This window comes from Schistocerca gregaria, chromosome X (genome assembly GCF_023897955.1).
Source record: "Schistocerca gregaria isolate iqSchGreg1 chromosome X, iqSchGreg1.2, whole genome shotgun sequence".
Lineage (NCBI taxonomy): Eukaryota > Metazoa > Arthropoda > Insecta > Orthoptera > Acrididae > Schistocerca > Schistocerca gregaria.
In genome coordinates, this window is record NC_064931.1 from 159,982,293 (window position 1) to 159,995,382 (window position 13,090).

The window sequence follows — 13,090 nt, forward strand, 5'->3', positions numbered from 1 at the left end:
ATTAGATGGTCTGTCTCCAAATTATTAAAAAATATCATCAAAATGTTCCTTTGAGCCACATCTTGACCAAGCTTATAAAAAAAATTACTGATTGTTATTCTGCTGGATTTATTAATACTGAAACTGCCAAAACCTATACACACTATTCCTAATACCTTTTCAGCACTAACTGAAAGCACAGCAATTTCTGTTGTGATTAATGCTACCTGGCTTCACCACCAACACCAATTTCACTTGTTCTTTCTCATAACAGAGTTAAATGCACTGGATACCACAATACGTAGTGTTAACCATTTCAGTTATAATTTCTTTGTTTTACCAATGCAACCCAACTAAAAGAAATTGCATTCAGACACGCATACACTTGTATAAATTTAAGAATCACAGCAACTGACCTGCAGCAATGATGTCCCAGTTGAACCTAGATTCTCTTGCTCAATGTGTACAAGACGTAACTTACAAAATATCATGCACTCTGAGCAGAACAATGCAGATGCAAAATTCAGGAACCTTTCAATTTTCAAGACACATACAATACCAATATGGAGCCACATACAAGAATTCAAAACTAATATATTAAATTCGAACATATGTCAACAGAGTCTGGTTTCAATACTTAACATAAAATAGTGTACTGAAAAGTAATGCCTCCAAATTTTCTATTCTGTTCTGAATATTGGCAGACACATTACACATCACGCATATTGCTCAGTCGAGTTTCACGCTTTGTTTATGCAAGGTGAAACCCTCTGCCACTAGAGGGCTCTGAATTTTAGGTCGTAATATGGCAGGGTGTAACATAACTGTCAGTGCATGAGAAAAAAGGTGCCATAATTTAATTTTTAACTACAGAAAACATGCCTCTAAATGAAATTCATAGAAGAATGGAAGCCGTGCATGGTGGTGATTGTATCAAGGTTATTAATGTGCGGCATCATTAATGTGCGATAGTGATTTATTCATGTTCTTAATTAAGAAAACTGGGGTGCTAAATTCAATGTGTGACACAGTGCTCAGAGTGGACTACTGTGAACAGGAACCAAAGAGACTTGGCAGAATCAGAGTGATGAACTCAGAGAAAATTGAGGCACCCACTGTGCACACAATTTTCTGTATCACAGTCCTGCAATGATGGCCTGTACATGCTCTTATGATATGCCATACTTACCAGACAGTTGCCTTTGTGTTATACAATGATACTGCGACGAGTTCATCAATTCCATTCTAATGAGCCTCTCTACTGTCATATGCAGTCATCCACTCCAAGCTTTGTCACACGCATTGAGATTAGTGCCACCACATCCTTCATTATGAGCACAAACAACCTAATCTCACACGTTACTGATGTTAACACAATCATTACTATACAGCTTCCATTATTCTATGGATTTCAATTGGAGACATGTAGTCCGTGTTTAGAAACTCAATTACAGCACATTGTAGGATTACTATGATGTTATGTGAGAAACAAACAGTTACGTTACATGCTAGGTTGGCAGAGGGTTGCAACTTGCGTTAGCGAGGCGCTTAAGTTGACCGAGTAATACGCATGACATGTAATACCTTAACCAATACTGAGAACAGTATAAAAAAACACGCCCAAGTACAAAGCACAAAGATGGTGCTTAATTTGGACGAGTTGTGTACTATGCACCAAAATTAACTCTCTCTCTCTCTCTCTCTCTCTCTCTCTCTCTCTCTCTCTCTCTCTGTCTCTCTGTAATACTTTTGGATTAAAGGAGACTATTCACCAAAAACATGCACACAAGAAAGAAAGAAAACTTGCTAGCTGTCAGAGTAATCCTCTTCTGAGGTAAGATAGCAAGTTCTCTCCTTTTTTTTGTGTGCCTATTCTTGACTTAGTGCTTCTGCTGCTTTTCGGTGAGTGTGTCCTTTAATCTATAAGGATTACATTTCCCAAAATAATAATAATAATAATAATAATAATAATAATAATAATAATAATAATAATAATAATAAAAACAAAAACAAAAAACAACAACAACAAAAACAATAATAATAACAATAATAATATGGACAACATACCAGTGCAACAGTATGTCCTGGAGGTATTTCAAAAGAAATGTTTTTCAATACAGTCTTTTCAGGAATATATGAAAAGCTCACATTCACAAATTTTATTTCACCCTTAACAACCTCTAGAGGTTTTGCTCCAGGTGCATCAAAAACTTCTTGATCTTCTTGAAGCAAGTCAAACATGTTTTCCATATCCACAAAATTTTTTTGTATAGCCCTGGAAGAAAATCAGTAGTATATTTAGAGCCAACAGTAAGAAAACACAATAAAACAGTTTCCATGAATGCTGATCTGGAGCAGATTTTGGTATGTCTGGGTATACAAATGGTGGAACTGAACTACATTGTATTCAGTACCGACTTAACTATTAATGTTCATATTAAATACAGGCACAATATACTTCAGAGAAACTGAATTTTGCAGGTAAATTTCAATACAGGAAACATTGGTTGGTTTTGGTTCAACATTTTGCCACAAGAAAAGCAACTGGGCATTTCCCTATGTATGATCCAGGAGGCGAGTGTCAAATATCTAGAAAGCAAACAGTATTGCCTAATATTATGCTAACCAAAGAGACAGCTTGCATTTTTATAAGGAAACCTAATGCTTCTCTAATAGTTGGCAAATAACTATTGCAACCTACATCGTTCTTAATCTTCTTACTGTACTCATCTCTTCATCTCCCTCTACAATTTTTACCCCACTCTCTCTCTCTCTCTCTCTCTCTCTCTCTCTCTCTCTCTCTAAACTGGTTATGTCTCAGAATGTGTACTATCAACTGATTCCTTCTAGAGATATAGTGCCAAATTTCCTCTTTCTCCCCAGTTCTGTCCTGTGCCGCCTCATTAGTTACATGAGCTACCCGTTTAATTTTCAATATTCTTCTGCAGCACTATGTTTTAAACATTTCTATTCCCTTCTTGTCTAAACTGTTTATCATTCATATTTCCCTGCTGTAAATGGCTACACTGTATAGAAATTCTTTCAAAAGAGATGTCCTAACACTTAAAAAAGAAGAGAAATTTGTTAACATTTAATATAAGTTTAAGACTTTTCTTGCCATTGCCAGTCTCCCTGTATTTTACCCCAGCTACCTCCAGAATTTTGAAGAGTGTGTTCCAATCAACACTGTCAAAAGCTTTCTTTAAGTCTACAAATGCTATGAACATAGGACTGCCTTTTCTTAACCTATCTTAGAATTTGTAGGATCAGTATTGTCTTGCATATTCCTACATCCAAAATGATCTTCCCACGTTGGTTTCTACCAATTTTTTCATTCTCCTCCTATCAAATTTTTCTCACAGTATCTTATCTCCCACCTTATCTTCATCTACATCCGACTTTAGTTCTATAATACTGTCTTGAAGTTCATCTCCCTTGTGTAGATCCTCTAGATGCTCCTTCCACCTTTCCCTTCATTGTTAAGGACTGGTTCTCCTTCTGAGATCTTGATATTCATATCACATTAACATAACAGAATAAATACATAGTAACATGATATAAAAGTCTGCAGTTTTGTGCTATGCTGAGAAGTGTTTACAGTACAGGTGGAAAATGAACAGCTTCACCAACGTAAACAAAGAACACAAATTGTGCAACACCAAGACATACTCCCACCAAATATGCTTCAATAAACTGAGGCAAAGTTGGCATGGAAAACAAATTCCTTCCGTCACTCAAATATAACACCAAAATCATTAGTATAACAGCAGAGAAATTACTCTTATAACAGAGGGTAATAATTACTGAACGGTATGAAATAAAAGCGTCATAACTTCTGAACAGTTTGCATTAGGACACTCAAGCTGCATGGCTGGCTGTGAGGCATGACGGGCATTAGTATGCGCATGCACACACACCTTGCTGTTGTCACCCATTTGCACATAAAAGTGTCACAATACAGCTTGCCTGAGCATATAGTGCTTGTGAAGGCCTACTATGCGAGCAATGATATCCTAACTGTGGCTCAAAGGAAGTTTTCGACCGAGTTCAAGATGAAGACAATCAGTCCAAGTGTGCTAATAATCAATAATTTGATTCACACGTTTGAGAGAATGGGTAGTATTCGTGACGACTGTTGGCAATGTCTGTCATCCAAAAAGGGTGAAAACATCTGAAAACATTGAGAAGAGACATGCTGTGTTTCAAACTAGCCCCACGAAATTGATCAGATGAGCTGCACAACAGGTCAGAATCAACCAGTATACACTGTGAGAAATTATTGTTGAAGACCTGCATCTCTTCCCACACAAAATTAAAACAGATCATCCATTAAGCCCCAAGGTGCTGAAACAGCAATTGTGTTTCACCAACACTATTGTCCACAGAACTGAACAGGACTTTCATGTGAATATGGTTTGGTTTTGTGATGAAGCATACTTTCATTTGTATGGGCTTGTCAGTAAACAAAATTGGTGCATTTGGAGGATTGAGAATCTGTATTTTGCATTTGAGAAGTCTCTTCATCCTCAACAGGTGTCTGTGTGGTCAATGTTCACTCGTGGAATACTTAAGTGTGATATTCCTTGATGGCACAGTGACTACTGAACAGTATGTAAAGGTTCTGGAAAATGATTTCATCCCCATTATCCAAAGTGGCCCTGATTTTGATGAGATTTGGTTCATGAATGACTGATCTCTACCCCATGAAAGCAGGAGAGTGTTTGATGTCCTAGAGGAGCACTTTGGGTCCCCAAAACCAGACTGTGGTCACCAGAGACCACTGCCATGGGCCCCAATTGGCCACCATGTTCTCCAGATCTGAATACGAGCAACTCCTTTTTGTGGGGCTGTACTGAAGACAAAGTGTACAACAATAGCCCCAAAGCCATTGCTGAGCTGAAAACAGCCATTCCGGAGGTCATAGACAGTATCAATGTCCCGACACTTCAGTGGGTCATGCAGAATTTCGCTATTCGTCTGCACCACCTCATTGTCAAGGATGTTAGGCATATCAAATGTGTCCTAACCTAAATCCGAAGATATGTAGTGACCTTTACATTGTGAATAAAGTGTGTGCATTCTGTAATTTGTAACTAATTTACATTTTTTTCATATAGTTAAATAATTATTTCCCTGTAACTGTAGAGAGAGGCAAGTGACCTAAAAAAAAAATAAAAAATAAAAAAAAATGTAGCAAAGTGGAATAACTCCATATTCTGTAATTCTACTGCTTAGATGACTTCTTTTTTTCCTCTTCTATATTATACTGGCAGTATACGCATCACATTTACAAACAATATCAAAATTTTTATCTAGACAATATCTCAGTAAAATTCATTAGTTTGAGTTCTGTTAATGTTAATGGTACAATTAGCGTTCGGGTAAACATGCTCTTTTAAGAGAAACCTGTAATTTATTATGTTCATGTTCAGAAACCACATGCTTGGAAAAATATAGTCAGCCAGTATTTGTATTTCCAAAAGGAAATAATTTAAATAAAAGACCCAATTTCACTCTTTCTAGTGAACATTTTTCCTTTCCTGAAAATCCATTAACTAAAAATTAATTTGCTAATGCAGTTTCCACCATCCAGATGATATTTTTGTTATTTGGACTACTAAGCACAGTTAATTCTGAATATTGATGTTATAATTTTGTTGTCCAAATTTTTCTGAACAAGAAAGTACCTTCGGTTGTCAGGCTACTTTGATTAAGAAATTAAGCAAATTACGAAAATTATGACCCAGTTAAATTTACATGAAGCTCTCCAATACCTGTGGTAGTGCACATGGTATGAAAAAAAAATCATGTCCGTCTGACTTTGTTCATTTTCCAATCATCTCTCATACAGATAAACCACTGCAACTAATTTTGACATCATTCTCTCTATAAAGCAATACACGTTTAACAATTTGAGTAAATATTCATACACTTTTCTGTAAGTGCAAGCACTGGACAATAAATCTGTTAGTCGGTCCCCAGTAACTGTTCTGCCAACATCTCTGTGATAAGAGACTACAGTTAGCAATTTTAATGTTAATACCTGAATGAAAAAATTCTCTGTTTGTACTTGTCCGATCAACATTTAACACTAATATGTGCCGATCTGAGTGTGAGAGTCAGTGTAAATATTTTATGACCTTACAGTCCAGCTGTAGTCTTTCACATAACTTTCCCCTTAATGTGTAAGTGAAGCTTCCGAGATTCACTCTGGAAACAACCATATTTGTTTTCTCTCAAATGGCGTTTTGTGAAGATTTATTGTCCATACAAACATGAGTGGCACCTTAACTATGGAAACGTATACCATGAAACTGCCACTGTTTAGAGTGTTGTTGCTAAGCTGGATTATTCAAACCATAAAACCAGCAGATAGCAGAAACCAATCATTCACATTAAATATTTTAGCACTAATAAATGTGAAATAATCCCAGTTTAAGTCAATGGTGTCACGTCTCTGACTGAAATATTATGTTACATGATGATTGTGTACCTCCTTACGACACGGGAGAAAAATAATAAGGGTCTAGGGTGCTCAAAAATATATAATCAAGTCAAAGAGCTTAAAAGGGTATAACAGTAGCCATAACATGATAGGTAAAAGCAAAGAGTTAACCCAGACCATATCTGACACAAAAAGGTGTAAAGGCACAACCAGGTGAGAGGGGAAGAAAGTAACCTGCAGTCATTTGGTGTGTATCCACCACAAGGGAGGCTCTTGCCACCACAACCACCCCAACACTGGAAGTGGAACAGTACTGTATTTTGGAGCAAAATCCATTCTCCCCTCAGAAAATGCAACACTTTGGTAGTGGCTGTTACGTCATCTGCAAGCATCTGAGGTAGTGTGGTAGGCAAACAGAGTGTACCACAGTTTGGCCAGCAGGGTGCACTCAACAAGAACATGTATTATCACCAATAGACTCCTGCAGCTGCAGTGAAGAGGATCCTCCTGTCGCCGAAGGAACTTGTGGGCAAGTCTCATAGTCAGCACAACACAACCACATGCTTCTGAGAGGCCTGGAAAGATGTATGCCACACCTCAGTGGACCCTTTAATCTCTCTCAACTTGTTTTGGGTCATAGCAGCCTGCCATTCCAATTCCCAGAGCCTCAAAATTTTGCACCGAAGTTGTAATTGTATGTTGGTGCCCAGTATTCTGATGTTAAGTGGATCCTCTGTAGTTGTATCTTTAGCTAAACAGTCAGTGAGTTCATTTCCTGGAATGCCTGTGTGGCTCTGTGTTCAGATTAAGATTACTGTCTTTCCGTAGCTGTAGAGGTCAGCCAGTAGGTCTTGGATGTTTGCTATCCCAAAAGGATTTTGGTTGCAACTTGTGGAATCACGACATATCAGAAAGTTCTATTGTGACCTGGAATTTGATGTACCATAAAGCCTGAGAGATGGCAACCAACTCTTGCATGTGTAAAAATGTAACTGACCCTGCCATTGACTCAATTCATCTGTGTACATGCATACCAAATTAGAATAAACGTGAAGGATTGGAAGAAACATGTCTGAGAAGGATAGGATTAGCATCCTTCTTGGAGTCACAAGAGATCCATCCGTATCACAGGACAAGGTACAGACCACGGGGGATGTCGAGGAAGCTCTAGGAACACAGACTAATGGAGGTTGGAGGCTCTTTAGTAGAATATCGAGTTGGATCCCAGCTGGTCTTCCCAGTTTGGGGGCGACGCGCAAACAGTGAGAATTGCTAGTTGTGGAAAAAGAGTTAAGTGACGTGAGTGGGTAGGCACCTGACAGATTGTGACTGCATAATTTTTTAGAAGTTGCTGTTGTCTAACCTGGAGTGGTCTGACACCAGCTTCCGCCAGGAGGCTGTCAACAGGGCTCCTACGGAAAGTCACCGTTGCCAACCACATGCTATGGTGAACAGGGCCCAGTAAGCACAACACAGACAGTGCTGTGCGCCCACAGCAAGCGGGATAAAATCAGCACTTTGCAAAATCTCAGACGAACTACATGGCCCCCATCCCCATGAGGAGTTGCTAAAACTCTGAGAGCATTTAGCTTCTTCATGCACGTTGCCATGAGCCAGCAGACATGCGGCAGCCAAGTTAGCTTGTGATCGAATAAAATGCAGAAGAATTGGAAAGTTTCAACAACTTCAAGTACCTGGTCAACAAGATAAATTTCTGTGGGTGGATGCACAATCCAGAGTTGACAAAAATACATAACTAATGATTTTGCAGGACAGACTTGATAGCTGTGATTCAGGGCCCAGTCATGGACCCTCCAGGCAGCCTTCTGAAGTTGGCGCTCAGTGGCACAATGATGCATATGCAAAGTACTGGCAAAGATCATCCACATACAGTGACAGAGACTGTGGGGTCCACAGAATTTACGATACCGTTGATGACAATAGCAAACAGCGTTATGTTCAGAACTGATCACTGAAGGACTCATTTCCTGCACATATTGGTTGCTGGGAGTCAAACCTATGAAAAAAGAAACGGGAGAGATAAGAAATTCCAGATAAAAATGGGTAAACGCCCCAGAAACCCCACTCATGCAGTGTAGACAGGATGTGATGTCGCCAGGTGGTATTGTATGCCTCCTGCAGGTCAGAGAACACGGCAAGCAGATGTTGGTCATGCGCAAAAGCAATGTGCACTGTGGATTCCAAATGAAACAAGTGATCTGTGGTGGACTGGGAAGCCCGATGCCACTTTAGAATCTTGATACGTGCCCTCCAAGCTCCAAGGCACCAACAAAGATGGCAGTTGACTGTTCGTTTGAGTAGTTTACACAACCCATTTAGCAGAGAGATTGGCTGGTAGTTAGTTAAAATAAGCAGCTCCCTTCTCGGTTTTAGGACAGGGATGATAATATCTTCCCCTATTGAGAACAAAATACTCCCTCCCACCAAATGAGATTAAAAAGCCTGAGTATATGTTTCATGCTGTTGGCACAAAGATGTTTGAGCAACTGTTTGGACCCTGGATGTGACAATATCCACAAAGTGTTGCATAGCCCCCATTCACTAATAGGGACATTATATGACAGAGAGCTGTGTGCATGGAAAGACAGAAGGTGGTGCTCAATAAGGTGTTTCTGGGTCAGGAACTGATGGTGGTAATTACTGGAAGTGGACACTTCAGCAATGTGTGCTGCGAAACGTTTGGCAAGTACCACGGTATCAGTGCAGGTGTTACCAATTGACAAACGATGCCAGGAACTGCTGCGGATGGTGGATGGCTGCAAATGCAGCAGAATTTAGTCCATACTTGGGATGATAGGGTGTTGGATCACATAGTTGAGATATACTGCTCCATCACTGGTTAGGTTAGGTTCTGCTTCCTTTTCTTTATTGAAAACTGTGCCTTTGCCCAGAGTATTTTGAATGCTATAAAATTATCCACAGAGGGATGGTACTTGGGCCATTTAAGCGGCCTGCGTTGTTCTCCCGATAGCTGTGGCTGTATCTTCAAAACCTGCCAGTTGGCTATCATAAGCAACCAACGTGGAGCATCATCTTCGAGTCCGTGAGTGGAGCGGGAGAGAAAGATAGTAAAATGGTCGCCGTCACAAATATCACGATGGACAAGTCACTGAATCAGGGGCATGATACTCTAGCTGCAAACTGCGAGATCTGTAGTTGAAAATGTTCCATGGGCCACACTGAAATGGGTTGCAGACAACTTCAGTGTTGAGTAGGCAGATGTCCAACAGGAGGTGGTGCGTGAGACCTTGTCATTGCACGAGATACGGACTGTGACAAGTCACAAAATTTGAGAAAAATGACAGTTGGATTAAGTCTTTCAAACTTTTTCTTTGCATCTTGATAAGACAAGCGGTCAAACATTTTAAACTCATGAATTTTCTTCTCCCTCTTGAACAATGAGCATTGCAGTGAACGAGGAGCGTGCAGTTCCAGACAGTTGACACACTGAGGTGCTTGGTCACAAGAACTGCCATCATGGGATGCCCATCCACATGGCCTATATAGCCTCATTAGAACAGCGAGAGGATGTGTATCCGAACCTTTGGCACTTCAAACATCTCATCTGAGGAGGAAAGTAAGGCCTGACCTCTCAGGTAAAATGTTGTCTTCAGAGGCTATTATGCTTTGGTCCCTTCTGGATGCGACCAACAAAATGGACTATGTCGCACCAGATTAGTACACAATTCTTTATCAGTTTGTAGCATCAGTTCCAGATGGAAAACACCACCTTGCATTCTGTTAAGTTTCTTACAAGGAGAAATGGTGACTGGTGTATTTCCTAACTTGATGCAGGCCTGAAGTGCCTGTTACTGGTTGGCGTGTGTCATTTTGATCAGCAAAGATCTATTTCTCATCCTCTCTATTGCCGCAACCTCCAAAACCAATCTCCAATATTTTCAATGAAAAATGTTGGCTTCATTGAAGCAAAAGAGTCGCTGCCAGTGCAGGAACAAACCAAAAACTCGGCAAGCCATCCACTTCCATTTCTCCTTGCCTGGCTCTCATCTTGAGGCATGGTCAATGACAGAAGTGCTGTAGAATTGTAATCTTTTGCATTAAAAGCACAGTTCCCGACTGTGGCATGGCCACCATTAAGTTGGGCCCCTTTCATTGCGGATCATCCACCCCGATTCCACTCACTCCAATCGGAGTTCTCTCCTTGGGTGACACCCCACCAAGACAAAGGCCGCCTGGCACAGTAGCCATTCCCCAGAGTCCCGGTACTCTGGACAGGCAACTACTCCTTGGCTGACACAGGAAGGTCAGAGCTCACTCATCAGCAGTGTGATACCTGCATTGTCTGCGGGCTACCACTAAGAGGGCACCTGACAATCCCACCACGACGGTCTGGGTACCGAGCTGGATTTTGAGTGCAGAGGTAGATCCACTTGATTGGTAAGTGCAAAAGATAATAGTGCACAGTGGAGAGATAATGCAGCACAGTAATGAATTCTTCCCCACACAGCCTGCACTTTGGTAAAATTTGGAAAGTGGAGGTCAAACCCAAAAAGGGGACCAGAATTTAAAAAGCCAAAACTTGTGAGGGGGAAAAGTGTTAAAAACGTGAAAAGAGCAAAAACCTTCAAAAGCCCAAAGTACAGAGACAAGACCCAGGTAAAAAAAAAAAACCTGATCCCATAAAAAAAAGTCTCCTATTAGTCACCACCTCTTATGACAGTCAAGGAAGGGGTGTGGGTCTATTCTAGCCAGACACAGCAGGGGTATTAGGTTACAGCTCCAACCAACTTCAAAAACAGAGATTTTGAAATTTCAGCATGTGGAATAGCAGCTGTATAAAGGGGTCAGTAACATTACAAAGGGCATTCGAAAGCAGGTGATGACATGGCTGATTTATAGGTTATACTGGACTTCAAGATGACAACATTCATCACTACTAGAAGAGTTGCTACAACAACAAGGCAACTTGTTATTGCGTAGTGTTATTTCTTGCTTGAGTAAACAAGTATCATTTCCAGTTCACTTGATTGCTGAACATCTGCATATACTATACCCTAGTCCATAACAGATTGGTGATTAGGATGAAAATCATCTTTGTAAGATCTCTTTCCACGAATGATGATGCTGTTTCCACATTACTCTCCTCATTTTCATCATTGACACTGAGGGTAACCAATTTTGTTAGTCTTCTTCTTGTCTAAATATCTGAATAGGTGGTGATCACAGCATATCCAGTAGCTGCTCCTTCTGGCACCGGGTTGAAGGGGAAGGAAGAGGGGTGAAGGAGAAGGACATACGAGTTTTATGAAAAGGGGTAGACTTCAGAAAAGTCACCCAGACCCCCCGAGTCATGGGAGACAGGAAGAGAAGGAAAGACTAACTGTTGGGGACTGCACTGGACGAGATTTGAAAACCCAAGAACTTAAAAGTGCATTGTGTTCGATGGAGGCAGGAGCAGGCTGACAAAAAATAGACAAGTCAGAAAATGAAAGATACAGAAAACTAAAAAGGGAGTGAAGAAAAAAGTTACTGTGAAGAAATGCTGAGGCCAAAGAAATTAATGTAAATTAAGACCAACTGAGTGGCAACAACCAAAGGAAGTGTGGGTAACAAAGCTATTCTAGGTTAGTGAGCAAAATGTCTGACAGAATCGACCACACTTCAGGACAATTTTAGGACATCATAGCCTTCATCATAATGAGCGACAAGTGGTGTACTCCGAAGTTATTTTTTTGAGGGATCAGCAGTACCGGGATGGTGGGGCATTATATCCAGTGAAGGCCGAGGTGAGAATGGTAGTGTACTGCAGTGAAAAGTCGGCATTCGAGGCAAACATATTTGTTCAGATGCAAAGGCTGTATGGGCGAGGATGTCCGATTTGGAAAGAATGACAACAGTCAAAATTTACGTACTGTTGTTTGTTAGTAGGTTTAAGTGAGGATGAGATCAATTTCAAGGGAAGTGGCATGGGGTTCAGAATAGGATCATGTGAAATTTAATTGGGACAATGTATTTAGAGTCAGCCCTTGCAATGAGTCCATATGGCAAAGATGTCTCAAACGTATCTAAACCCAAAAAGGGGCTGAAGGCATACGGATCCCCGGGAAGCCCCCTACCAAACAACTCGTGAAAAGGCTGGCATAGAAAAGTGCCATCCTGGTTCACGTGGCTGTACCCCTGATCTGTTTGTATGTCTGCCCCTCAAAGGTAAATTAGTTGTTGGTAACTATAAAGTTGATTAAGGTGAACAGGAACAATTTTGTAGGTCTGGAATCAGGTAGGTGCGGATAGACACGGAGGATATTGGTATAGTGGGAGGTGGCATCAATGGTGACAAGCAAGGTGTAGGGCAGGAGTGGGACAGATACAGATTTCAGATTCTCTATGAAATGATTGGTGTCTTTAATAGAGTATGAAGTCTTTGAACTATGGGTTGCAAGTCTTTATCAACTAAGAGTAAAGCAAACCAATGACTGAATTACTGGCAGAACACTTAGAAAGTGTCACAGGTCTACAGAGCAGACTGTTTGCCTGCATCTTCTGGAGTACTGCTGTGCAGTGATCGATCCACGTCAGATAGGATTGATGGAGGACATCAAAAAAGTTCAAAGAAAGGCAGCTCATTTTGTATAATCACAAAACAGGGAAGAGAGTGCCATGGATATGATACACAAAATGAGGTGG

At 40.5% G+C, this 13,090-nt stretch overlaps 1 protein-coding gene across 6 annotated transcripts in view; it reads right to left on the reverse strand.

Annotated features, from left to right (window-relative positions):
- Positions 1 to 13,090, reverse strand: part of LOC126297856 (ATP-binding cassette sub-family B member 6) — a 114,508-nt gene that overhangs the window by 49,905 nt on the left and 51,513 nt on the right. For all 6 annotated transcript variants that reach the window (XM_049989123.1, XM_049989125.1, XM_049989127.1 and 3 more), the window contains exon 10: positions 2,047 to 2,254. In XM_049989123.1, the coding sequence (XP_049845080.1) occupies positions 2,047 to 2,254 (208 nt within the window). The remainder of the gene's footprint in view (positions 1 to 2,046; positions 2,255 to 13,090) is intronic.